The following is a 23965-nucleotide window of genomic DNA, read 5'->3' as shown; positions in this document are numbered from 1 at the left end:
TTGTTGTTCGTCCCTCGCTTCCAGGGACTTCAGGCTCTTCGGGATGTGATCTTAGCCATGGAAGGCTGCGCTAAGCTGATCCCGCTCCTCTCGGACCTTTGCTATAGACTTCTGTGCCGACTCAGCCAGGAAATCCCTGCCTCATGTCCGGATCTCAGAGGGTAAGGTTGTTCTCTCCCTTCCCACATTCAGCGCCATCGCAATCGAGATCTGCGCTTCCCAAACTCCGTTTCTCCAGATGTTTTGGACTTAGATTCTTGGTCAGCAATCGGGACTCTGGTAGCGGACATCCAAAACATTGGCCAAGATTAGCATTGATTTTATTATTACTATAATAATAATAATAATAATAATAATAATAATAATAAAGAAGTAGATCTAGAAGCTGGATGTCCATCTGTCAGGAGGGCTTTGATGGTGTCTTCCATCATGGCAGGAATAGGGTTGGACTGGGTGACCTTTGAGGGTTTCTTCCAACAATAGCATCCTATCCTATGATTCAGAGGCTGGATGGACATCTATCAGGAGGGATTGCATGGTGTCTTCCTGCCTGGCAAAAATGGGGTTGGACTGGATGACCTTTGGGGGGGGGGGACTCTCTTCTTCAGGTTGGTGATTGAATTGATCCAAACCATTGTCCGCAAAGCTTGTCCTGAGGCTGCAACGGAGCTGGACACGGGAGACGTTTGGACTCTGCTGAAGGAACCCAGTCGCATCCACGAAAGCACCGTCCTTCTGGGCAGGTAAACAAGGAAGGAGGGGGGTCTCTCTTCCCTTGGCCTCCAAGTTCTCATTTGCTAGCCCAGAGAGAACATTCAGAAGTGAAAAGACCTCCTACAAAGGAGGCCTGGCCCAACGGGGTCCATCTCAAGGACTTTGCAGAAGGACACATAGTCATGAGTTGCGTCAACTTAGACATTTAGTCCAAGGCCTCCTAGAACTGCGGTGATGTTCTTGAAAGTCTTAGAAGACCAACTGTGTTGGAGTTCGGGAAAAGTTGAATAAAGTTCAAGGACCTTTCGGATGTCTTTGAGTACCTTCCTTCTGGACCTCTTTGAGGATGACCCTTCTGGACATCTTTGAAGATCTTCTTGACATCTTCAAGGACTTTCCTTATGAACATCTTTGAAGAACTTCTTGATGTCTTTGAGGTCTTTCTTTTAGATGCCTTTGAGGACTTTCCTTTTAAATATCTTTTGAGAAACTTTTAACTATTTTTGAGGTCTTTCCTTCTGGACATCTTTGAGAAACTTCTTGAAATCTTTGAGGACCTTCCATCTGGATATCTTTGAGATTTTTCTTCTGGACATCTTTGTGAATCTTCTTGACATCTTGAAGGACCTTCCTTCCAGATGTCTTTGAGGACCTTCCTTCTGGTCATCTTTGAGAATCTTCTTGACGTCTTCAAGGAATTCCCTCCAGACATCTTTGAGCACCTTCCTTCCAGATGACTTTGAGAATCTTCTTGATGTCTTGAAGAACCTTCCAGACGTCTTCAAGGACCTTCCTTCCGGTCATCTTTGAGGACTTTCCTTCTGGACATCTTCAAGGATCTTCCTTCTGGATGTCTTTGAGGACCTTCCTTCTGGATGTCTTTGAGGATCTTCTTGACATTGATGAGGATCTTCTTGACATCTTGATGGAGAGACAAAGGGGAAGATGTTCTTGCTCCAGCTTGGTTAGCACTTAGCTGCCTCTCCTTCCTTCCCCAGAGCCTTCTCAACATGCTCAGAGGACCCGTTCCTGGATGGGCTACTGCATCATTTCCTCCCTCCTCTAAATCAGTCCAGTGGGATCTTCAGAGACCTCAGCTTGGCCTTCTGTGTTGAGGTGAGACCCATAGACTTGCATTAATATTAACTAACACAGAATATGGACTTTCCGAACCCAGTTTCTTTGGCTACATTCATGCCTGGCTTTGGGTTTTCCAGCTCACAGAGCACCTGATGGTGCATAAGCCGGAAATGCGGACGCCACTCCTGCAAAGTTGGCTGCACGAAGCCAAGGAAGGAGAGCCTATGCCACGTGCCATGGCCATTCGAGGGCTGCAGAACATGGCAAATGCAATGGCGACATCAAAGGTAGGGAGCATATCACAGCAGGAAGTCTTAAAGGGAAACACTGAGAATTTTCTCGAGTCCTTGTTCGGACGCCAAAAATGTTGAGGCTCTGTGCCCGAATATCCCTAGTCTCTATTTCCAATCAGACAATAGAAATGAGATTTCAATAGTTTAATCTTCAATTCTCGTCTTCTAACACTTGTCTTCACAAATCGTGCCTTTGATACAGTCCTGTCAAGACACAGTCTTATTTGTAAATGTGGAAATCTCCAAGGTGGAAGAGGGAATGTCATTGTTAATTCTCTCTCCTTCCCTCTTCTTCTCTCCTCTTCTCACCCTCTTTTCTTTTATCTTTCTTTCTTTCTTTCCTTCTTTCTTTCCCTCCCTCTCTCTTTTGTTAACTTCCCTTTTTTTCCTTCTTTCCCTCTATTCCCTCCCTCCTTCCTTTCCTCTTTCTCTCTCTCTCTCTTTCTTTTTCCTCCTTCCTCTGCCTTCTTTCTCTCTCCTTCTTTTTCTTTCTCTCCCTACTCCATCTTTCTTTCTTTCCCCCTTCCCTGCCTCTTCTCCTCTTCTTTACTTTTCTTCCTCCTTCCTTTCCCTCCCTCCTCCTTCTTTCTCTCTCCTTCTCTCTTTCTCTCCTCATTCCCTCTTTCTTTCTGTCTTTCTTTCTTTCCCTCCTTACCTACCTCTTTTCCTCTTCTGTTCTTCTTACATACTTTCCCTCACTCGCCCTCCTCTGCTCTCTCTTTCCTCTTCCTATCCCTCCTTCCCTCCATTTCCTCTCTCTCTTCCTTCCTTCCTTCCTTCCTTCCTTCCTTCCTTCCTTTTCCTTTCCTTTCCTTTCCTTTCCTCCTTCCCTCCCTCTTCTCACCTTCTTTACTTTTCTTCCTCCTTCTGTTCCCTCCCTCCCTCCTCTTCCTTCATTCTTTCTCCTTCTTTCTCTTCCCTTTCCTTCTTTCCTTCTTTCTTTCTTTCTTTCTTTCCCGCCCTCTCCCTCTCATTTCCTTCTTCTCCTCTTCTTTACTTTTCTTCTTTCTGTTTCTTTTCTTCTTTCCCTTTCTTTCTTCTTTTCTCTCTTTCCCTCCTTCCCTCCTTCCCTCACACTTCTCCTCTTCTTTGCTTTCTTTCTTTCCCTCCATCCCTCCTTCCTTCCTTCCTTCTTCCTTCCTTCCTTCCTTCCTTCCTTCCTTCCTTCCTTTCTTCCTTTCCCTCCCTCCTGCCTTCCCTCACTCATTTCCTCTTCTTTACTTTTTCTCTTTCTTTCCCTCCCTCCCTCCTTCCCTTGCTCTTCTCCTCTTTCTTTCTTTCTTTCTTTCTTTCTTTCTCTTTCTTTCTTTCTTTCTTTCCCTCCCTCTCTCCCCCTCCTTTCCTTCTTCTCCTCTTCTTTACTTTCTCCTTTCTTACTTTCTTTCCCTTTCTCCCTCCCTCTGATGCTTTCTCTTTTTCCCTTCCTTCCTTCCTTCCTTTCCCTCCCTCCTTTCTCTCTCTCTCTCTCTCTCTTTCTTTTCCTTCCTTAGGTCAGGACTGACCCTAAGCTGCTGGAAACCCTCCTGGCAGAGCTGCCCCACTATCTGTCCTCTCTCTTGGAAGAGGTCCAATTGGAAGCCTGCAAACTGGCAGGTGAGCCCCCCTCCCTCCCCCCACTTTCACAGAGGCCTGCGTAGAGTATCCCCACCTGAGCCCCTTCCTCTCTTTCTTGCTCAAGGCGTCCTCCTGGAGAACATGGACATGCTCTGCTGTGAGACTCTGGACCTGGAGCCCCTTTCGCAAGGTACCTCAGGAAGAAGGGAGAGAGGGAATGGGGAGAGGAAACAGATGGCCATCTGTCAGGAGGGATCAGATGGTCCCATCCTGCCTGGCAGCCTACATGGCCTCTAGGGGTCCCTTCCATGTCTGGGATGCTATCTATTGATTTGTCTACCATCTCTCCTTCTTAGGAATTGGACTGGGTGGCCCTCTAATCTAGCATATAATATATATACATAACTCAATCATATGTATGGCCATCTATCTTTGGCTGGATGGCCATCTGTCAGGAGGGTTTGGATGTTGCCTTTAGGAGATGCTAGGATTCCTTGGCTGCACCCCCAATTGCCCTTCCTTGCCTCCCACAGCCCTCCGAGCCTTGACCCACAACTCCGGCCTTGGCCCAGTGCTGACCGGAGCCGTAGAGGAGGTCCATTCGCGATGCTTGGAGTGCCAGGCTCGGACAACACAGGCTTCTTCCCGCCGGAGGAGCCCAGGCCTCCTTCGCTGGTTCTTCAGGCGGCAGAGAAATGGTAGGCAACAGGGAGGTGTCAGACCTTGGCACAAAAATACATAGCCTTTGGCACAAGTGACACTGTGTTGTGTAGTGTGTCCTTTGGGAGCGAGGCTGTGTCACAAGAGTTATAATGTACAGATCTGATAAACCACTTTGAGTCCCCCCCAAGGGTGAGAAAGGTGGTATGTAAATACTGCAAATAAATCTATATAAATACTAGCTGAACCTGCCACGTGTTGCTGTGGCCCACATTCCCTCCCTCTTTCTCTCCTTTCTTCCCTCTTTCATTCCTTCCCTCTTTTTCTTTCCATATTTCTCTTCTTTCTTCCATCTCTACCTGTTTCTTTCCTCCCTTTCTTTGCTCTTTAGTTACATCCTTCCTTCTCTCATTCCTTCCTTCCTTCCTTCTCTCCTTCCTTCCCTCTCTTTTTCCTTTCACTTTTTTATTTCCTTCTCTCCTTCCTTGTTTCTCTTTCTTTCTCTACTTCTTTCCCTCCCTCCTTTTCTCCTTCCTTCCTTCCTTTCCCCTTTCCCTCCTTCCTTCCTTCCTTCCTTCTTTCTCTCCTTCTCTCATTACTTCTTGACTGTCCCTTCTATTTAATATTGTATTTATATCTTACATAGAAAGAAGGAAAGGAAGAAGGAAGGAAGGAGGGACAGGAAGGAAGGAAGGAAGGAAGGAGAAGGAAGGAAGGAGGGAAAGAAAGGAGAGGGATGATGAAAGGAGGGAGGGAAGGAAATGAAGGGAAAGGAAATAAATAAAGGGAAAGAAGGAGAAAAGGGAGGGAGGGAGGAAAAGAAGGAAAGGAGGGAGGGACAGGAAGGAAGGAAGGAAGGAAGGAAGGAAGGAAGGAAGGAAAGAAAGGAGGGGAATAAAGGAGGGAGGGAAGGAAATGAAGGAAAGGAAATAAAGGGAAATAAGGAGAAAAGGGAGGGAGGGAGGAAAAGAAGGAAAGGAAGGAGGGACAGGAAGGAAGGGAAAGAGGGAAAGAAGGAAAGGAAGGAGGAGAAGGAAGGAAGGAAGGGAGGAAGGAAGGAAAGGAAAGGAAAGGAAAGGAAAGAAAAGAAAAGAAAGGGAGGAAGGAAGGAAGGAAGGAAGGAAGGAAGGAAGGAAGGAAGGAAAGGGAGGAAAGAAGGGAAGGGAGTGAGGGAGAGAAGAAAGGTACTTCACTCAAGCACTGTCGATCTTCCTCGCCTCCTCCTCCTCCTCCTCCCCTTCTTCCTTGCCTGGAGGCTCCGCTTCTGCCGCTGCCACTCATCCGCCCCTTCCTCTTCCAACAGGGAAAGGAGGAGGAGGAGGCCGCCCTCCTGACATAGCAGGGAAAGAGAAAGGGCTCCATGCGGCAAGCCTCCACCTCCACTCCACTCTCGCTTGTGTGTGTGTGTGGCCATGCACGTGCGCCTGGCTTTAACGGCCAGCTGTTTCCCTGCAAAGAGGAGGAGGGGGCGTGGCCATGGGTCTCTTTGTGGACATGCAGTTTCTCCTTTGTGGACATACAGTTTAGAAGTCCTTTCTGCTTTTTTTCTTTCTTTTTTTTTTTTTTGAGTGAAGGACATACACTGGGTTGTTAGGGGTATCGTGTCCAAATTTGGTGTCAATTCCCCAGTGGTTTTTTAGTTCTGTTAATCCCACAAACAAACATTACATTTTTATTTATATAGATAAATGTAATGTTTGTTTGTGGGATTAACATAACTCAAAAACCACTGGACGAATGGACACCAAATTTGAACACAATACACCTTTCAAACCAACGAGTGACCATCACTCATTAAAACACTGGAAAACACAACGGAAGAGACTTTAAAAGCCAAAAACCAAAAAGTATGCACACGCAAAACCACATATATACATGCAAACACACATATACACAGACTGGACCACAGCAACGCGTGGCAGGGGACAGCTAGTAATAAATAAATGTGGATTTGATATGTGTGGGTATGAATGAACTGAATGAAAGATGAATGGATGAGAGCTAATAATTTTGGAGACACCATTCTAAAAGATTAAAGCCTGCAAGGACTCCCTGTTTGCTGGACTGTAATTGAAACCTGCTAATGAGAACTGAAATGGTAAACTGTGATAGGAACTATGACAGTGATAAGAGAAATGTTTGCAATGTCAGCACAAGGCTAACGCCAATCATGAAGAGTCAACATATGGCCAGGAATCTGAGATGGAGTCAACATATTCCCGGATGGTGACTAAAATGATCAAGGGTCTGGAGAACAAGCCCTATGAGGAGCGCCTTAAGGAGCTGGGCATGTTTAGCCTGAAGGAGAGAAGATAAGGCTGTGTTTTTCCTGCTTTTGGAAGAATGGGGTTGGACTGGATGGTCCACCATGTCTCTTCCAACTCTATGATTCTAAGATGTCTATTATTAATCGACAGCAGAATATTCCCATCGAAGACTCAATCTAATAATTCGCAAATTGTGACAGACAGAGACGCCGTTCACCCGTTGTGCTCTGCTCCTTTGGGAAGGAGAGAGATAGTGTACCATGGAGTGGCGGAGCTGCAATTTCTGAAGAAAAATATTTATTTTTCTCGGCTAATACAAAGCAGAAGAAATTTGGGGGGGCGAGGGGGGCTGTGGTTATTCCCCGCCGGTGGCAGCAGAGGCGACGGCAGCGATGGTCTTATCCTGGCCAGAGGTGGACGGGGAGGCGTTGGTGGCCGAAGTGCGGGAGAAGACCCGGGACAAGGCGCTGGAGACCTTTTCAAAGACGGAGGGGCGCTGCTGGAGGGGGGCGGCCCCCGTGTCCGAGCTGGTGACCGCCAGCACCTTTCCGTCCTCAGCTTCTGCAGGAGGAGGTAGAAGACGTGGGGCTTTTGGGGGTGAATAAGCATCTCAGCCTCAAATCCCTCCCTCCCTGTGACTGGACCCCTCCCTCCCCCGAATCACCTGAATGATAATGATCTATACACATAATATGAGTCAAAATATGTATGTGTATGTAGCTGGGGTATTCACAACCTGCTTCCGCAAACAACTATACCTCCCACTACTCAGGAGACACCAATGGCCCTTCTTCCAGGTTATAGTGAGCGCCATAAACATATCCAAGTGCCTTGTCAATTTCCTCCACCAACACCACACTGCCCACCACCCAAGTCAAGGGACAATTTCATCCTAGATTTTTTTTTACAGGCACCCCAGTGTTCCTTACTCTCTCCACTGGTGTGGAATTTGCATGACCCCCCACCCACTGCCTCTCCCTTAACCCTTTCCTACTCTTTTCTATTTGCACACAGCAAACAGAGGAAGTGATCCGCAACTGAACATACTAGAGAGGTTTGGGGAGAGTTCACCAATGGAGAGAGAAAGGAACACTGGGATGCCTCCAAAATGTCCAAGCCATTGGTGTAGGTCTTGGGATGTATAGTTCACCTGCAAAGAACTGCACTCTGAACTCCACCAACAATGGACCTGGAACTCTTTTTGCACACAGAACCCCCATGACGAACAAAACATACTGGAGGTCTTTGGAGGGATTTAGAGGAGTTGTAGTTCACCTACATCCAGAGCGTACTAGTAACCCAAATAATGATGGAGCTGGACCAAACTTGGCATGTATACCCAATGTGCCCAAATTGGAATACTGGTGAGTTCTGAGGGGAATTGGCTTGGACATTTTGGAGGCATCCCAGTGTTCCTTTCACTCTCCATTGGCGTGGAACCGCTTTGAGTCCCCCTAGGGGTGAGAAAGCAGTATATAAATACTGTAAATAAATAATTTGCATGAAACAATTGGATTTTTTTTTGTGCAATTTTTAAAGTTTTTCAAACCAACATTTTTTTTAAAAAAACGTCAAGAGTGATCTCCTTGAATTTTCTCTCCAATGACACAAGATAATAAAGGATCATTCCCCCCAACTTTCAGAAATACTAATATATCAACTGATTTAAAGGAATTTTAAAAAAGTTTTCAGAAAAGCAAACTGTTTAGAGAGAGAGAGAGAGTTTTCTCTCTCCTCTCCTGATTGGTGCATTCTCCTCCCGAGGCGTTCTGGGAAATGTAGTTTCATGCAGGGCCTTTGGCAATCTCAACCATTAGGGGCCTGGCCTTCACAAACTACAGCGCCGGCAAAGATGTGGCCAAAGGAATAAGATTGTTAAAGCAACCTCGGAACTCAGAATTTATCGAATCAGATACGAATTCCGATCCAATCTGAAACCATGCTCAAGCCTAATCGCCACCCCAACAGAACCATTGCAAACCTCTTCTGCAAAAGGTAAAAAAAGGAATACCTTGCAACTTATGGGGATGGGCTCTCTATGACCAAATGCTGGGGGTCTTCCAAAGTAATTTCCGCCCCCCCCTCTCATACCCCCAGTTTCCAGGTGTGCAAAGGCAGGTGAAGAGGGGAGATACCTGAGTGCTCTTCAGAGATGGAGTCCTTCATCTTATGGTCCTGGTAGACGGAGGTGATCTAGAGGAGGAGGAGGAGGAAAGGCCGCTAAAGGCAGGCGTAACGCTGTAACCTGGAGCCCCCCTTGACCTGTGGGGCTGGTCCCAGTCCAATGGTAGGGGGGGATTCTGTAGACCACGGGTCCCCAAACTTTTCAAACCAAGAGCCAGTGAAGACAATACATGAAATAATACAATATTCAAAACGACAAACAACTTTAAGCAACATAAACGTACCAATGTTTCAGTGGGAAGTGTGGGCCTGCTTTTGGCTGATGAGAAAGTCAAGTTCATTAGTGTTGTTGTTGTTGTTGTTGTGGCCCTTCAAGGCAAAACTCTCTTATCATAGAGTTTTCTTGTCAATGTATATTTAAAGAGGATTGGCCTTTGTCTTCATCTCAGGCTGAGACAGGGTGACATGACTACAGCCTGCCTGCCTTCCCTTCCCTTCCCCCTTCCCTTCCCTTCCCTTCCCTGTCTTCCTCCTTGTTCTCCTTCCTTCCTTCCTTCCTTCCTTCCTTCCTTCCTTCCTTCCTTCCTTCCTTCCTTCCTTCCTTCCTTCCTTCCTTCCCTCCCTCTTTCCTTCCTTCCTTCCCTCCTTCCTTCCTTCCTTCCTTCCTTCCTTCCTTCCTTCCTTCCTTCCTTCCTTCCTTCCCTCCCTCTTTCCTTCCTTCCTTCCTTCCTTCCTTCCTTCCCTGTCTTCCTCCTCGTTCCCTTTTTTCTTTCATTCCTTCTTCCTTTTCTTCCTTTTTTTCTCCTTCCTTCCTTCCTTCCTTCCTTCCTTCCTTCCTTCCCTCCCTCCCTCCCTCCCTCCCTCCCTTTCCTTCTCCCCTTCCTTCCTTCCTTCCTTCCTTCCCTGTCTTCCTCCTCATTCCCTTTCTTTCTTTCTTTCTTTCTTTCTTTCATTCATTCCTCCTTTTCTTCCTTTTCTTTCTCCTTCCTTTCTTTCTTCCTTCCCTCGCTCCTTCCCTCCCTTTCCCTCTCTCCTTCCTTCCTTCCTTCCTTCCTTCCTTCCTTCCCTGACTTCCTCCTTGTTCCCTTTCTTTCTTTCATTCCTTCATCTTCCTTTTCTCTCTCCTTCCTTCCTTCCTTCTGCCTGCCTGTCTGCCATTATTTTTCCCCTCTCTTTCCTTCCTGTTTTGCTCCCTCATTCCCCCCCTTCCTCCTTTTCTTCTTTCTCTCCTTCCTTCTTTCTCTCTCTCCTTCCTCCCTCCCTCCTGTTCTCTTTCCCCCTCCATCTCTTGGTCACTCATTCCCTTTGTTTTGTCCTTCCATCTTTTCTTCCGTTCTTTTCTCTCTCCTTTCTTCCATCCTTGCCTCCTTCCTTTCCCTTCCCTTCCCTTCCTGTCTTCCTCCTTTGTTCCCTTCCCTTTCTCCCTCCTTCCATCCTTCCTACGTTTTCCTCTTTCTCCCTCCACCCTTCTTGTCTTCCTCCTTAATTCCCTTCCTTCCCTCCTTTCTTTCTTTGCTTCATTCTCTCTTCCTGTCGTCCTCCTTCCTTCCTCTCCCTCTATCTCCCTCTCTTCCTGTCTTCCTCCTGTATTCCAATTCTTCCTTCCTTCCTGATGTATTTGCCTCATCCCTCCTTCCATCTTTCTTTCCTTTTGTCTCTCCTTCCTTCCATCCTTGCATTCTTCCTTCTTTCCTTTCTTTCCCTCTTTGTCTCTCCTCCCTTCCTTGCTTCCTTTTCTCTCCCCTTCCTTCCTTCCTTTTCTCTGTCTTTCCTTTCCTTCTTCCCTTCCATCCGTGCCTTCATCCTTTCTTTCCCTGGTTCTCCCTCCTCCTTCCCTGTCTTCCTCTTTCTGTTTCGTTCGTTCTTTCTTCCTTCCTTGCTCCTTCCACGGTGGTGGGTGCAGCAAGGGCAGTGCGAAGGGGGTGGTGGTGGCAGGGATAACTGGCTTTGGTGGGCCGCATGTGTCCCGCGGGCCGTAGTTTGTGGCCCACTTAGGCCTCCTCCCATCCCTTCCTTGGGCCCCTTACCTCCACAGGGCCGCTCTCTTCAGTGTCCCGGGTGAGGTGCATGTCTACCGCCACTGCAAGCAAGACGGGGTGATGCAGTGAGCCAAGGTAGGAATACCTTGCAGGTGTAATATATGGGTTTGGGGTAGGGGGGCATGGATATATAGGGTTGGGGTAAGGGGGTATGGTCTTACGCTCACCTTTCTCCAGCGATTCTTGTTGGCTGGAAAGGAAATGGGAAAGGCAGTCCAGGTGAAAATGCAGCAGTGTCGCCTTGTGTGCCCCACCCCTCCCCAAAGGTCTGACACATCCCATACATCATTACCTTGGGATCGTCAACTCGGATGGTTTGGAGGTCAAACTGGTTTGCAGGGAGGCAGAGCGGAGCAAATGGGGCTAAGAGAAGAGGGATCGATCGGTTCGATTAGAGCGTATCAATACAGCCACCACCGTTCACTTCCATGGTTTTAACTTGTGCGGATTTGTTTATTCGTATGTTCCTTCCCCACACACACACACACACACACACACACCCGACAATAACTCTTCCAGAAGTGGCTTTCCCTGCCTTACGAGGGGAAAACTCCTCTTTTCCTGTTGTCTTAGTCCCATTGTTCATAACTGTGAGTCCTTGGTAAGTCGGTTGTCTGTAACTCGGGGACAACTTGCCCACCCGTTCTATGTCCCCCAAGCTCTCCTTGATGGTGGGAGGAGTGTTAATGTTGTACCTAATCTCAATAGGGATGATGAACTTGTGAGCCAGAGATTTGAAGCCCAGAAAGTGAGAGCTGTGTTCCTGAAGGTGAAGGCCAAATTCCTGAGAGGGGCCCTGGGCAGCTTTTCTCTAGGGAAGGGTGTTCAGAAGACAATTTGCCAGGTGACAAAATTAACGAGTCAGGAGATAGGAAGAGCAGGACTGTGATGGTGTTTAAGTAGAGAGGTGGTCCTGCCTGGGATACAAGGAGAGACAGGAGGGGGTCGGCGGAAGGGGCTCACCTCATGGGTGCTGGACACCGACTGTGGGACGGCCTCTGTCTCGGGGACCTCCTTCGCCTCCTTGGCAGCCTCGGGAGCAGCTTCCCACGAACTCTTCCTGAGGATGCCGACGAGGGGTGTCTTTGCCGGGGGGGGCTCAACTGGTGCGGCCTGCTTCGGGAGGAAAAACGGAGCCCCTCAGAGCATGAGAGAGGCAAGAAGGAAGGAAAGAGAGAGAGAGAGAGAGAGAGAGAGAAAAGGAAGGAAGGAGCCTCTTAGAGTGTGAAAGAGGAAGGAAAAAGGAAGGAGCGTGAAAGAGAGGAAGGGATTAAGAAAAGACGGAACCCCTCAGAGTATCTAAGAGAAAAGAAGGAAGGAATGAAGGAGCGTAAAAGAGAGGAAGGGATGAAGGAAAGACTGAACACCTCTGAGCATCAGAGAAAGGAAGGAAGGAAGGAAAAAGCCCCTCAGAGCGAAAGAGAAAGCAGAAGGATAGAAGAAAGGACGAAGAGAAAAGAAAAAGGAAGGCGCCCCTTAGTGTGTGAAAGAGGAAGGAAGGAAGAACAGAAGGGAGAAAAGGAACCCTCAGAATGTGAAACAGAAAGAGAGGAAGGAAGGAAGGAGTGTGAAAGAGAGGAAGGGATTAAAAAAAGACAGAACCCCTCAGAATATCAAAGAGAAAGAGAAAAGAAGGAAGGAATGAAGGAGCATAAAAGAGAGGAAGGATGAAGGAAAGACACTACACCTCAGAGCGTCAGAGAAAGGAAGGAAGGAAGGAAGGAAGGAAGGAAGGAAGGAAGGAAGGAAGGAAGGAAGGAAGGAAGGAGAAGAGAGAAAAGGAAAGAAAAAGCCCCTTGGAGCGAAAGAGAAAGCAGAAGGATAGAAGGAAGGATGAAGAGAGAAGAGAAAGGAAGGAGCCCCTTAGTGCGTGAAAGAGGAAGGAAAGAAGAAAAGAAGGGAAGAAAGGGAAGGAAGAAAGGAACCCTAAGAATGTGGAAGAGAAAAGAAAGAAGGTTGGAAGGAGAGAGAGAGAACAGGGAAGAAAGAATCCCTTATAGGGTGAAAGAGAAAGAGAAGGAAGGAAGGAGAGAGAGAGAGAGAAAAGGAAGGAAGGCGCCCCTTAGAGTGTGAAAGAGAGAAAGGAAGATAAGATGGACGGAAGAGAATGAGGATGGAAGACAGGAAGGAGGGGGGGGAGAGAAAGAGAGGAGGGAAGGAAGGAAGGAGAAAGAAAAGGAAGGAAGGAGCCCCTCAGAGCATGAAAGAAAGGAAGATAGGATGGAAGGAAGGGAATGAGGATGGAAGGCAGGGAGGGAGGGAGGGAGAAAGAGAGGAAGGAAGGAAGGAAGGAAGGAAGGAAGGAAGGAAGGAAGGAAGGAAGGAAGGAAGGCAGGCAGGCAGGCAGGCAGGCAGGCAGGCAGGCAGGCAGGCAGGCAGGCAGGCAGGCAAGAGAAAAAAAAGGAAGGAATCTCTCAGAGCATGAAAGAAAGAAAGAAAGAAAGAAAGAAAGAAAGAAAGAAAGAAAGAAAGAAAGAAAGAAAGAAAGGAAGGAAGAAAGGAAGGTAGGGAATGAGGATGGAAGACAGGAAGGAAATGAGAGAAAGAAGGAGAGAGGAAGGAAGGAAGGAAGGAAGGAAGGAAGGAAGGAAGGAAGGAAGGAAGGAAGGAAGGGAAGGAAGGAAGGAAGGAAGGAAGGAAGGAAGGAAGGAGAAAGAAAAGGAAGGAAGGAATCCCTCAGATCATGAAAGAGAGAAAGGAAGATAGGATGGAAGGAAGGGAATGAGGATGGAAGGCAGGGAGGGAGGGAGGGAGGGAGGGAGGGAGGGAGAAAGAGAGGAAGGAAGGAAGGAAGGAAGGAAGGAAGGAAGGAAGGAAGGAAGGAAGGAAGGAAGGAAGGAAGGAAGGAAGGAAGGAAGGAAGGAAGGAAGGCAGGCAGGCAGGCAGGCAGGCAGGCAGGCAGGCAAGCAGGCAAGAAAAAAAAGGAAGGAATCTCTCAGAGCATGAAAGAAAGAAAGAAAGAAAGAAAGAAAGAAAGAAAGAAAGAAAGAAAGAAAGAAAGAAAGAAAGGATGGAAGGTAGGGAATGAGGATGGAAGACAGGAAGGAAATGAGAGAAGGAGGGAGAAAGAGAGGAAGGAAGGAAGGAGGGAGGGAAGGAAGAGGAGAGAGGAAGGAAGGAAGGAAGGAAGGAAGGAAGGAAGGAAGGAAGGAAGGAAGGAGAGTAAAAGAAGGAAGGAAGGAGCCCCTTAGAGTGTGAAAGAGAGAAAGGAAGATAGGATGGAAGGAAGGGAATGTGGATGGAAGACAGAAAGGGAGGGAGGGAGAAAGAGAGGAAATAAGGAAGGAAGGAAGGAAGGAAGGAAGGAAGGAAGGAAGGAAGGAAGGAAGGAAGGAAGGAAGGAAGGAAGGAGCCCCTCAGAGCATGCCCATTATGTTGGGTGGGTTTGACATTGGAACGGGTAGGAAAATGCCAAAGGGATGGAAGAAGTGTAATAAAATGGGGTAGTGGCATCCCAGAGCCACCTACCGTGGTCCCTTTGTGCCTATTAAGGGTAGAGCTCTGTTCTTGTGTCTAACAGTAGGGCCGTCCCTGTTCTTATGCCTAATGGTAGAGCTGACCCTCCTCTTAGCCTCAAGAACAGGCCCAGCCACACCATTAAGCTCAAGAAAAGGTACCACTGTTAACACAGGGCCAGTCCTACTGTTAGACACAAGAACAGGGCCGGCCATACCGCTAGGCATAAGAATAGAGCTGGCCCCACTGTTAAGCACAAGAGCAGGACGCTACTATTAGGACGAGGACAGAGTCAAAAAGAACAGGGTCTGTCCTATCCTGAGACATAAGACCAAGGATGACCGCTGCCCCATTGGGCACAAGGACAAGGCCGGTCCTATCAGGAACGCTTACTGCGGAGGAGTCCACGCTGGTGCCCCGCGGGGTCATGGGAGGGACCTCGAAGTAGAAGGACCGTTGCTCCGACAGGACTTGTTCATCCTCGTCGGTGTCGCTCTCATCTCCCCAGCTGCGGTGGACCTGATCCTCGTCGATGTCGTGCGCCACAAGGCGCACAATGAGGTCCTGCTTGCTCTCCACATCCTTCAGCAGCTCGACCTTCCTGATGTCCGGCATGATCAGGCTTTGGAATGAGTTCCTGCAGACCGCCTGGGACAACACAGCCCACTGTGTCCAACGTTACATAGAAATGGTACAGCACCTCTAGACTTATAAAAATACTGCTCAACGATTATTGAAAGCACTGGGTAATGACTGGGTGTGGTTATTTATTTATTTATTTATTTATGGAATAACAAATTCCATAATTAATTAATTAATTAATTCAAGAAAAATGGCTGAGTCATAACCATGTGAGGGTTATTGCAAAGGGATTGCATCAGCCAGTGTCCCTATCAGCATATATCCTTCCATTTAAAGAGAATGAAAGGATCCATCTGGCTCTCTCCTGTGTGACTCAGTGTGAGTATCTGTCCGTGATGTATGTGGACTATTTGATGACACTGATTCTTTGCGAGTACTCAGCTGTATTTTGCTTGCTTCTGGGGATGCAACAATCTGCATTCAGCGCCAATTAATACTGTAGAATGAATGACAAACACATAACTAAACTGGAAAACTTCAGGGCTGTTATGGCCTCTGTTTGGCCTCTGAGTTTCTCTGAATCCTGCCTCTATTCTCTTCCCACCTTGGCTACACAAGGTCTTGCATGTGCATTGGCTAAATTGTCCACCTAGCTCCCTTCCACCACTTTCCAGAAAGTCCCCAACAGTAACAAATTGTGTTTTTGGAATGGGATTCCTCAACCTTTTGGACATTCCTCTCCACCTTTGGGTTCTAAGGAGGGAACAGGTCTGAGACAGTGGACCCTCCCTCTGCTCACCCCAGACCACCTACCTCCTTGGGCCGGACCCCGAGGCGGCCAGCCATGTCCAGGGAGGGTCTCCTCTCCTTCTTCCTCTGGGCCTCAGAGACCTCTGGGATGCCCAGGTCGTGTTGCGTGATGCTTTTGCCGGAGGCCGAGGCTCGCCGAAGCTCAGTCAAGCTGATGCCAATCCTGGAGAGGCAAGCTTTCTTTAGCTTCTCCAGGGGCTCCGTCTTGATGGACAGCACAGCCAGGTGATCCGAGATTATGCCTGGATCGATCCGGATGGGCTTGTGGCCAATACAGGGGACGATCTTGACGGGCATCTCCTCGCCTTGGAGCAGGGCCTCTTGGGCAGTTTCCTCGGGCATCGTAGTCTCGGGGGCCGTCACCTCAGGCATCTCTGTCAGGGCAGCCATCGTGTCATCATCCCCCTGGGGCTCCATGTGGGAACTGACCTGGGCGATGACCTTGCTGACAATGCGGTCCAGCGCTAAGGCACTGCAGGTCTCGCTTTCGCCATTCTCGTTCGGCGGGTTTCTGATGTTGCAGCTAGAGATCTCGTTGATAATTATGCTGGCCACCTGCTCGGGGAAGATGACCTGGCTGGTGGTCATGTCTTTGTAGAGCTCCTGCTGGGAGCCGGACTTCTCCATGACGTTGCTGATGACGGAGTGGACCACCTTGTTGACTGCTGCCTCATACCGCGGGTCTAGTGTGGGCTGGTCCTCGGAGGAAGCCAACAGCCCGATGTTGTTCTTTGAGATCATTTTCTCCACAGAGGTCTTCAGAAGGCTGGCTATTTTATTCACCTCCGTTTTGGACAGGTTCTTCTCATGGATGCCCAGGTCGCACTGTTCAAGAAAAATGGTGGTCAGGAAGCGGCTGAGAATCTCCTCCAGGAAAGCCACGGGCACCACTGGACCGGGCACTCCGGTGGTCTCCTTCTTGTCTTTCTCCATCTTGATGTCGTCCAGGAATTTCTGGATGATCTTGTCCGATTTCAGCTTGATATCAGTGCTGGAGCGGAGAATCTCTTCCTCTGACATAGAGCCCGAAGGGAAGTCCCGCCGGGAGATTTCGCTGACCATGAAGCAAGCCACTCGGTTGACCAGGTCCTCGCTCTTGTTGGTCAGGTCTTCATACAGAGAAGCCTCTGAGCCGGACTGCTTCATGATGTCCATGTAAACTGAGTCCACCACTTCCCCGACCGCTTGGCTCTCCTCTGAGCCCAAGTCCTCCTCCTCCTCGTTCTGCCAGACTTGGAGCTTGTTCTTCTCGATGCGTCTTTGTAAGGAGCCCACAATTTTCCTGGCCACCTCCTTCACCGACTCAAGAATGGTCTCGTCCATCTCCTCTGAGGAAAGGGAGAGGACCATTTTGGAGAGGAATTTGGCAGCCACCTCCTCTAAAATGAGGATGGACAACCCTTTGAGGTGGGAGCGCAGCTGGGTCCCACCCTCTTTGGGCTCCAAGCCGTCTCCGTATTGGTGCTCCGGACTGTCTCCATACCGTTGCTCCATCTCTCTCTCTGCCTCCATGACCTCCTGCTGGCGGTTCCGCTCCTCCGAAAAATATGATTGCATCTTACTCCCAGAAATCTCCTTGATCATGATGTCGGCAATCCTCTCCAAGAGGATGCTGCACCCAGCTCTGATGCACTTCTGGACCGTGGAGGTGGACCCAAATTCGGGCATGAGGTTGTTGTAAACGGAATTGGCCACGGTTTGACTCACGACACGATTGGGCTGCACTGGGTCAAGGTACTGGACCTCCGTGTTCTTGTCCTTGGCCAAGTCATCCATCACTTTGCTCAGGAGCTTCATGTGGATGAAGTCGAATTCATCGCACCGCTCTTGGGTGTCTGGACTAGTTGTGTCTTCTGTGGGCAGAGGGAGGATTTTGGACAAGAGGAACCCAAGGACGTCATGGATAAACCTTTGGGACACCAGGAGCGATGATGGCTGAGACTTGGGTGGCGAAGGCGTGCTGATCTTCTTCACCTCCATCCACACTTTTTTTGCCATCTCTCCAAATTCAAATGGCTTTGAGGCCGGCTCCTGGGAAGCCATACCTGGTCCCACCTGGATCTGGTAACCTAAGATTTCCTTCTTTATGGCACTGGCCAAGCGCTCAGCCAAGGCATGCTGGCTTTGCTGGTCTCTCCCAAACAGTGCACCGCTGGACCCCTGATCTTGAAGAATGTTGCACAAGGAAGAGTGGATTATTTTGGCTACTTCCGTCTTCCCTACGGCCGGATGTGACTGCCCTGCTTCTGGGACCTGCAGGACCTTTACTGGCGATTTTGCAAATTCCTTCAGGATGGACTCCATTAAGTTCCTGAGTGGAGACTCCGCTTCAGTCCCTCTCGTTTCCGGGCCAGTTGATGAAAGAAGCTTGCTGACCAGTCCGCTGAAGATGTCCTTCAAGAAAGAAGACGAGTAGACGTCTCCTCCATCCTCGGCCTGCATTGGCCGGGGCTCTCCTTCCCCAAGTTTGACATGGTGGATGGTCCAGTTGCCCGACTGGGCAAGAATGCTGGAGGAAGGATGAGGCTGGGTGGGGGGAGAGCAGGGCCGGTCGTCCTGCCTGGTTTGTCTCAGGAATCCAGCTAACTCTTCTTTGGTGCTTTCTTGCTTTTTGTCTGGAGACCCCACTTTTTTGCAGACCGTTTTATAGATGTTCTCCATCAGGCTCTGCATGCTTCCTTTGGCCTCTGAACCCACACCCTCCTTCATAGCCACCTGTGACGAAGCACCCATGGGTGCTGACGATGGGAAGATCCGGCGTAAGATCTTGACGAACATGTCTCCAAAGACTGAATGAGGAGACGCAGCTTCTGGCAGGATGGTTTCCACTCGGTCCAGGATGGTCTCGGCCTCCAGGAAGGAGAAGAGGTATGGAGATGTGTCCCCGGTAAACAAAGGCAGCAGTTGGTATGCAGAGATCTCCCTCACTATTAATGGGGCAAGTTTTTCTGCTAACATGTGGATGTTGCTCTGGAATGCTTTGAAAATCTCACATTCTGACCCCAAAAGTTCTAGCAACTTCTCATAAATTGAGTCACAGACCTGAATCACTGTTTCAGGAGCTATCTGTGGAAAGCAGGAATCCTCTTCCATGCTCTGGAAGACTTTGACCTGCAGTATTTTAAATTCTGCCACCAAAGCATTGACCAGTTCAATCACCAGGCATCTCATCTCGGTATCCGATAAGTCAGCCTCTTTGGAGTAAGTCAAGATGTTTGGGGAGGACAGGATTTTGCAAAAGAAAGCCACCACAATGTCCTCTAGGAAGGCGGCTGAGTAGATGCGCCGTGAAAACAGCTGCCTCTCCTTCTGCCATTTGGTGCATTCGGCGTTGGATGAATCGCCACTGCTTAGAAACGGTTGGAGATGGAAGTTCAGAATTTCCCTCACCAGTGAATTGGTGACCTCTTCGATGCTGTGGCTGGCCTTGTGGGCAAGAGCATCCTGCAACTCCCCCTGGGATGCGTACCTTTGCAAGACCTGGTTGTACACAGAGTTGGCAATGTCCTCCTTGGTTTCGCGGTCCATCTCCGGGCTACGCTCGGAGCGGTTCTCCAGTTTGATCTCATGGGCCAAGATCTCTGTCACGACATCGCTTTTCAGGCTGGCAGCCATCTCAAGAAAGTCAGACTCAGAGAAGTCCACCTGTGTCCCAACATAATTGGTGATACTCTCTGGATTGGGGAAGATCTTGTCCAGGAGCTGGCTCAGTATGTTTTCCAAGAGCCGGCAAGGGAAGACAGTCAGGCAGGATTCCCCCTCGTAAGAGGCCAGCCCTCCGACACCTAGGGACTGGAGGTGGTACTTGAAGATCTCGTTGAGGATGAAGCAAGCGATCTGTGTGACGTATAGGTTGCTGAGGCTCTCCTTGTCCTCCGGAAAGGGCTGGCGAAGAAGGACTTCGTGCAGGACATCACAGTAGACAGATTCCACCATCTGCTCCACGGCTTCGTCTGAAAAGCCCACTGGCTTTGGGCTGCCATATGTGCTGGCCCAGATGGCCTGCTTCAGAACCATCTCCATAATGGCCCTCTTGGCCTGGGCAACTTGGTCAGAGTTACGAAGTCCCTCCTCAGGGAAGACCCGGGAGAGCAGCCCCTCGATGATCCCTTCTAAGACCGGATATGAAATAACAGTGGTATAGGCAGCAGGAGGCCTCACCTCAGGGCTGTCCACCTCCTCCATCATTTTGTCCTGAATGAGGCACCTATCGTCCACTGCGTTTGAGGGCCGTGTGGACTTGATGAGATGGTCCACCGCTTCTCCAAAGATGGCAACAGCCTTTTTCTGGAGAATGTCTCGTTCGTCATCAGCCTGCTCTTTGATTGGCCAGCCTTCCTGCGGCTCCTTCCTTGGTGGATGCCAATCGGCCAAGTCTCTGCCTTCCAAAGGAGAAGGAGGAGCATATCCCAGCGGACGTTCAGAGCCCTCCTGAGGGCTGAACTGGCCTTTGGCCAGCTCTTTGGTGAGTGACTTAGCCAGTCGCACAGCCGTGTCCCCAGAGGCTCCAAGCGGGAGGTCCACTAGTGATGTGGAGAGCTTGGAGATCAGTTCGGAGAGGACACCTCCCAGGAAAGATGATGCAGAAGATGTCCCTCCTGACTTCTCCTGGGTGATTGGTCTCAGATTCTGGGGTTGGATCCTTGTCCGGTAAATCTCCAGCCGGCCCGTCGAGTCCCCTGCGGCAGCTGCATCCCATGAGGAAGCTTTGTCCCCAGCCACGAAAGACTGGACGTGTTGCTGGAGAACATTCCCCACCAGGAAGCCCGCAATCCAGTCGATCAGGGTATTGCTCTTGTTCCGGACCTCCCTCTGAACAGCTTCAAGGGACCCTGACTTATGGATGATCTGACTGCACAGGGAATCGGTCATATTCTGGACGTCTTCCTCGGAATATTGGCCCTGACCCGGGAGGGCATCTCCGGTCACCCGGATTTCATGCTTCAGAAGCTTCCTCCGGATGTCATCAAGCAACTGGGTGGCGAGCTTGTTGAGGTCCGACTCTGAGGGGAGATGTTTCTCCCAAGGAGACGCAGAAGAGAAGATTTTGGATAACAGTCCGGTAATCAAGTCTTTCAGGAAACCAGAGGATAGGAAGGTACTGAACGGAGACCTCTCCATTTCATCAGACATGTTCCCAATGTCTCCGGTTATGTCCTCATACCGTGGCGGAGGTGGAATCGAGACATTGAACGCCTCTCCGGAAAACAGTGGGTGGAGGAAATAGTCAGCAATGCATTTTTCCACCAGCCTCTTGATGTTTTCGATGAGGGCCCCTTCTCCTGCGTAAACAAGATCTCCTCCTGGGACCTCCACTTTCTCTTTCGATATTTTGTCGCAAACAGAGTCAACCACAATGTCCATGACATCGGTCAAGGGGGGCCCCAGGCCCTGATCCTCTCCTTTGGGCCCCTCGGTCAGTGCAGGAGCAGCCCGGCCAAACCGCAAGTTGATTTGATTGGCCAGCCGCTTTGCCACGTGGGCAATGTCCATTTTCCGTTGCCCTTTCGTGGTCTCCTTCCTGTGGAAGACTTTGGACAGGACTCTGGAAATGATCTCTTCTAGGAACTTTGCTGAGAAAACCTCAGCCCGGGCCACCAAGGGCTCTCTGATAGTGTCCAACACCGTCTTGACAATGTTCTCAGATAAGGCCTCAGGGTCAGGGGTCCGTGAAGGGAGCTCCTCTTGAGAGAGGAATGTCTGAAGATGCTGCTTCGTGATTTCCTGGATGATGAAGCTCGCCATGCTGTCGAGGAGAGCGCTATCGCGGGACTTCACCTCTTTCTGGATCGACTGCTGTGAGCCGGATTTTTTCAGCATGTTTTTGTAAACAGAGTCGACCATGTTCTGGACTTCCTTCTCAGAATGCAGGTGGCACTTATCGTCCTTCTTGGACACCCAGATCTTGTGTTTTGAGATGGACCGCATTACTTCTTTGATCATGTAAGAGCAGATCTCCTCGAAATCTTCTCTGTACAACTGACCCCTCTCTCGCTCCTTGGGGGGAGGCGCCTCAAGGGCTGGGAAGATCTGGGTCAAGAGGCGGTTGATCACCTTCTCCAGGTACTTCTGGGACAATATAGTGACATACGGTGGTGGCGGCAAAGGAGGACAAGGAGGAGGAGCTGGGGGAGGATGAGGGGGCTTCTGCTTGTGGGCTTTAGGGAAGCAGATGCAGAGCTCAATCCGCTGCAGGATATGCTGCGGTTTCAGGCTTTTGCAAGAGCTCAGGGGCAGTCTCCGGCACACTGGCGGAGGCAGCTGGTAATCCAGGACTTCGGTCAGTATAATCTCCGCTGCCCGCTCGGCCATGGCCTCCACGCTCCTTCCGAAGCCTTTGTCAGCCATCAACTGGAAGCCAAACTCACCTAAAATGGAGTCTGAGAGCTTGTCGACCGCCCGGCGGTCCAGCTGGGGGAAGTATGTCTTCTCCTCGGAGCCCCGCAAGACCCTGACTTTGCCCCTCCTGAACTCCTCCACCAATGCATTCACAAACAAGATGTTCATCTCCTTCAAGCCAATGCAGGTCTCTTTGTCGTAGCGGGTCTCGAGCGAAGAAAAGACCTTGATCAAGAACTGAGAAATGACTTCTTCAAGAAACAGGGAGGAATAGATAGCAGAGAAGGCTGGGGAGTGCGAGCTATGATCGCCGCGGCCGCTCATGGATGCCACCTCTTTCCGGTAGAGCTTCCTCATCGTCGTCTGTGGTTTCAGCCGTCCAGCAGGGCGCATGGGCGGTCTGGAGGTGAATGTCCGGCGTTTCAGGTCAGCTTCCACTATTGTCTCACCCCGGTGCTCTCGGGTGCCCCGCCGGCCTGGCCGCCTCCCTTGCCAGTGGGCCCTTGGCTCCAGCTTCTTCCCTGCTCGAGGCAATGAGAAGTACCCATCGACCCTCCCATAATGTATGTGCTTCTGGCCAGGTGCTTGCCCACGGAGCTTTCTAGAAGTGGCCTTTTGGTGGGTATGCCCCAGGGAGCCACGGGGCTTGAGGTTGAGGGAGAGCTCTGTCACCACCGGCTTGACCAGCGTGTGGGCCAATAGGTCGAGGGCTGATTCGTAAGAGGTGATGCTTGACTGGGCTTCCACGCATGGCTCCTCTGAGTATCTAACGTCATAGGTGAAGAAGGATGAGTCGGGGTCGACCTCATAGGATTGCTCCTCTCTCTTGTTATACTCTCTTGTTATCTCCTCATCGCTGACGCACTTCCGGAGGTGGCAGAGGTGCTCGTCTTCAGGGAACTCATCAAAGGCAAAGGCGCCTGTGAAGTGCTCTGTCGTGAGGCACTTGTCCAAGAGAGCTCGGATAAGCTTCTCGCTCACAGTGTCCAGGAGGACGACTGATTTGGGTGATAGGCCAAGGCGTCCGCCTGTCATGTGTTCGCTGAGCCGGGAAGCATGTGGACACAGGGAGGACCAGCCCAGGGATTTCTTTGGGGACAGGGCTCCCTCTCGGTACGGTGTCACGTTTGGCGGGGATGGAGACTTCTCCTCCCACAAGCCATCCAGGATGATCTGCAGGACTTTGTTGACCAGGTGCTTGGCCTCGCTGCTCTGCAGGCCACGGATGAAGCGGTCCAGATTGGCGGCCACGCAGCTGAGCCGTGGACTCTTGTGGTCCATCCGTGGACTCTTGTGGTCCATCCGTGGGCTCTTGTGGTCCATCCTCCCTAAGTCATACAAGCAGGTGGCCCCTTTGAGATCTCTGGGGCCCCGGCAGTCACCCCGAGATGCCCCGTCGGGAGAGATGAAGGCCCGTGGCTGTGGGAAGGGGTCTCTCGGCTTCCCTCGGCCCCCGAACCTGCTTTTCATCTCAATCTCCAGAGAGAGGAGGGTGCCAACCTCCTTGACCAGCGGGTCATACACGTCGTTGAAGTCGGCGAGGCAGAGTGGTGGCACGAAGATGTACCGGGTCTTCTTGCCCCGGCAGCCTTTCTTCTTGATGCCCGCATGCAGTACATGCCGCTCACACAGCAGCCCCACAATGGCCTCTGAGAGGTGGAAGGCCAGCTCTTCGATGTCGACGGGGCAGCTCTTAGGGGACCCCGTTGGGCTCTCCACAGAGCAGAACATGGAAACAGGGCTGCCGAAGAAGCCCTTCCTCTTGCCCCGGGGACTGGCCCGGGTGTTGGGGTGGGAGATGCTCAGGAGCACGTTGGTGACCACTGACAGAGTCAGCGGCTCCCAAAAGACCTCCAGGCAGGAGGACTGCCGTTTGGCTGAGGGCAGGAAGGTGCTGTGCCAGATCCGCTCCTGCAGCCACTTGGACTCCGACTGCTGCAGCTCTTGTTTCCATGCCGGCACCCTCGCCCCGGAGGCACCTGCAAACAGAGGAAAGGACATAGTAGAAGCGTACAGCTCACCCCTGTGTTACAAACATCTGACTTAC

At 50.3% G+C, this 23965-nt stretch overlaps 2 protein-coding genes and 1 pseudogene across 2 annotated transcripts in view; 1 reads left to right on the top strand and 2 right to left on the bottom strand.

Moving 5' to 3' along the window:
• LOC132763822 (maestro heat-like repeat-containing protein family member 2A) overlaps positions 1-4399 on the top strand; it is a 31766-nt gene extending 27367 nt beyond the window's left edge. Inside the window, exons 27-32 of the mRNA XM_067472244.1 lie at positions 25-161; positions 1713-1830; positions 1932-2081; positions 3578-3680; positions 3766-3831; positions 4175-4399. Coding sequence (XP_067328345.1) covers positions 25-161; positions 1713-1830; positions 1932-2081; positions 3578-3680; positions 3766-3831; positions 4175-4383 — 783 coding nt within the window. The 3' untranslated portion in view covers positions 4384-4399. The remainder of the gene's footprint in view (positions 1-24; positions 162-1712; positions 1831-1931; positions 2082-3577; positions 3681-3765; positions 3832-4174) is intronic.
• LOC137097678 (uncharacterized) lies at positions 2485-3140 on the bottom strand (annotated as a pseudogene).
• A 2485-nt stretch (positions 4400-6884) lies between the features above and the next one.
• The window catches only part of FSIP2 (fibrous sheath interacting protein 2), a 48246-nt gene continuing 31165 nt past the window's right edge, over positions 6885-23965 (bottom strand). Inside the window, 8 exon segments of the mRNA XM_067472078.1 lie at positions 6885-7129; positions 8704-8761; positions 10720-10772; positions 10899-10921; positions 11024-11094; positions 11695-11844; positions 14581-14835; positions 15583-23897. Of these exon segments, the coding sequence (XP_067328179.1) occupies positions 6924-7129; positions 8704-8761; positions 10720-10772; positions 10899-10921; positions 11024-11094; positions 11695-11844; positions 14581-14835; positions 15583-23897 (9131 nt within the window). The 3' untranslated portion in view covers positions 6885-6923.

The sequence above is a fragment of the Anolis sagrei genome, chromosome 11 (assembly GCF_037176765.1).
Source record: "Anolis sagrei isolate rAnoSag1 chromosome 11, rAnoSag1.mat, whole genome shotgun sequence".
NCBI classification, from domain to species: Eukaryota; Metazoa; Chordata; class Lepidosauria; order Squamata; family Dactyloidae; genus Anolis; species Anolis sagrei.
The sequence above is the reverse complement of the archived record's forward strand: the minus strand, read 5'-3'. Positions and strand labels throughout refer to the sequence as shown.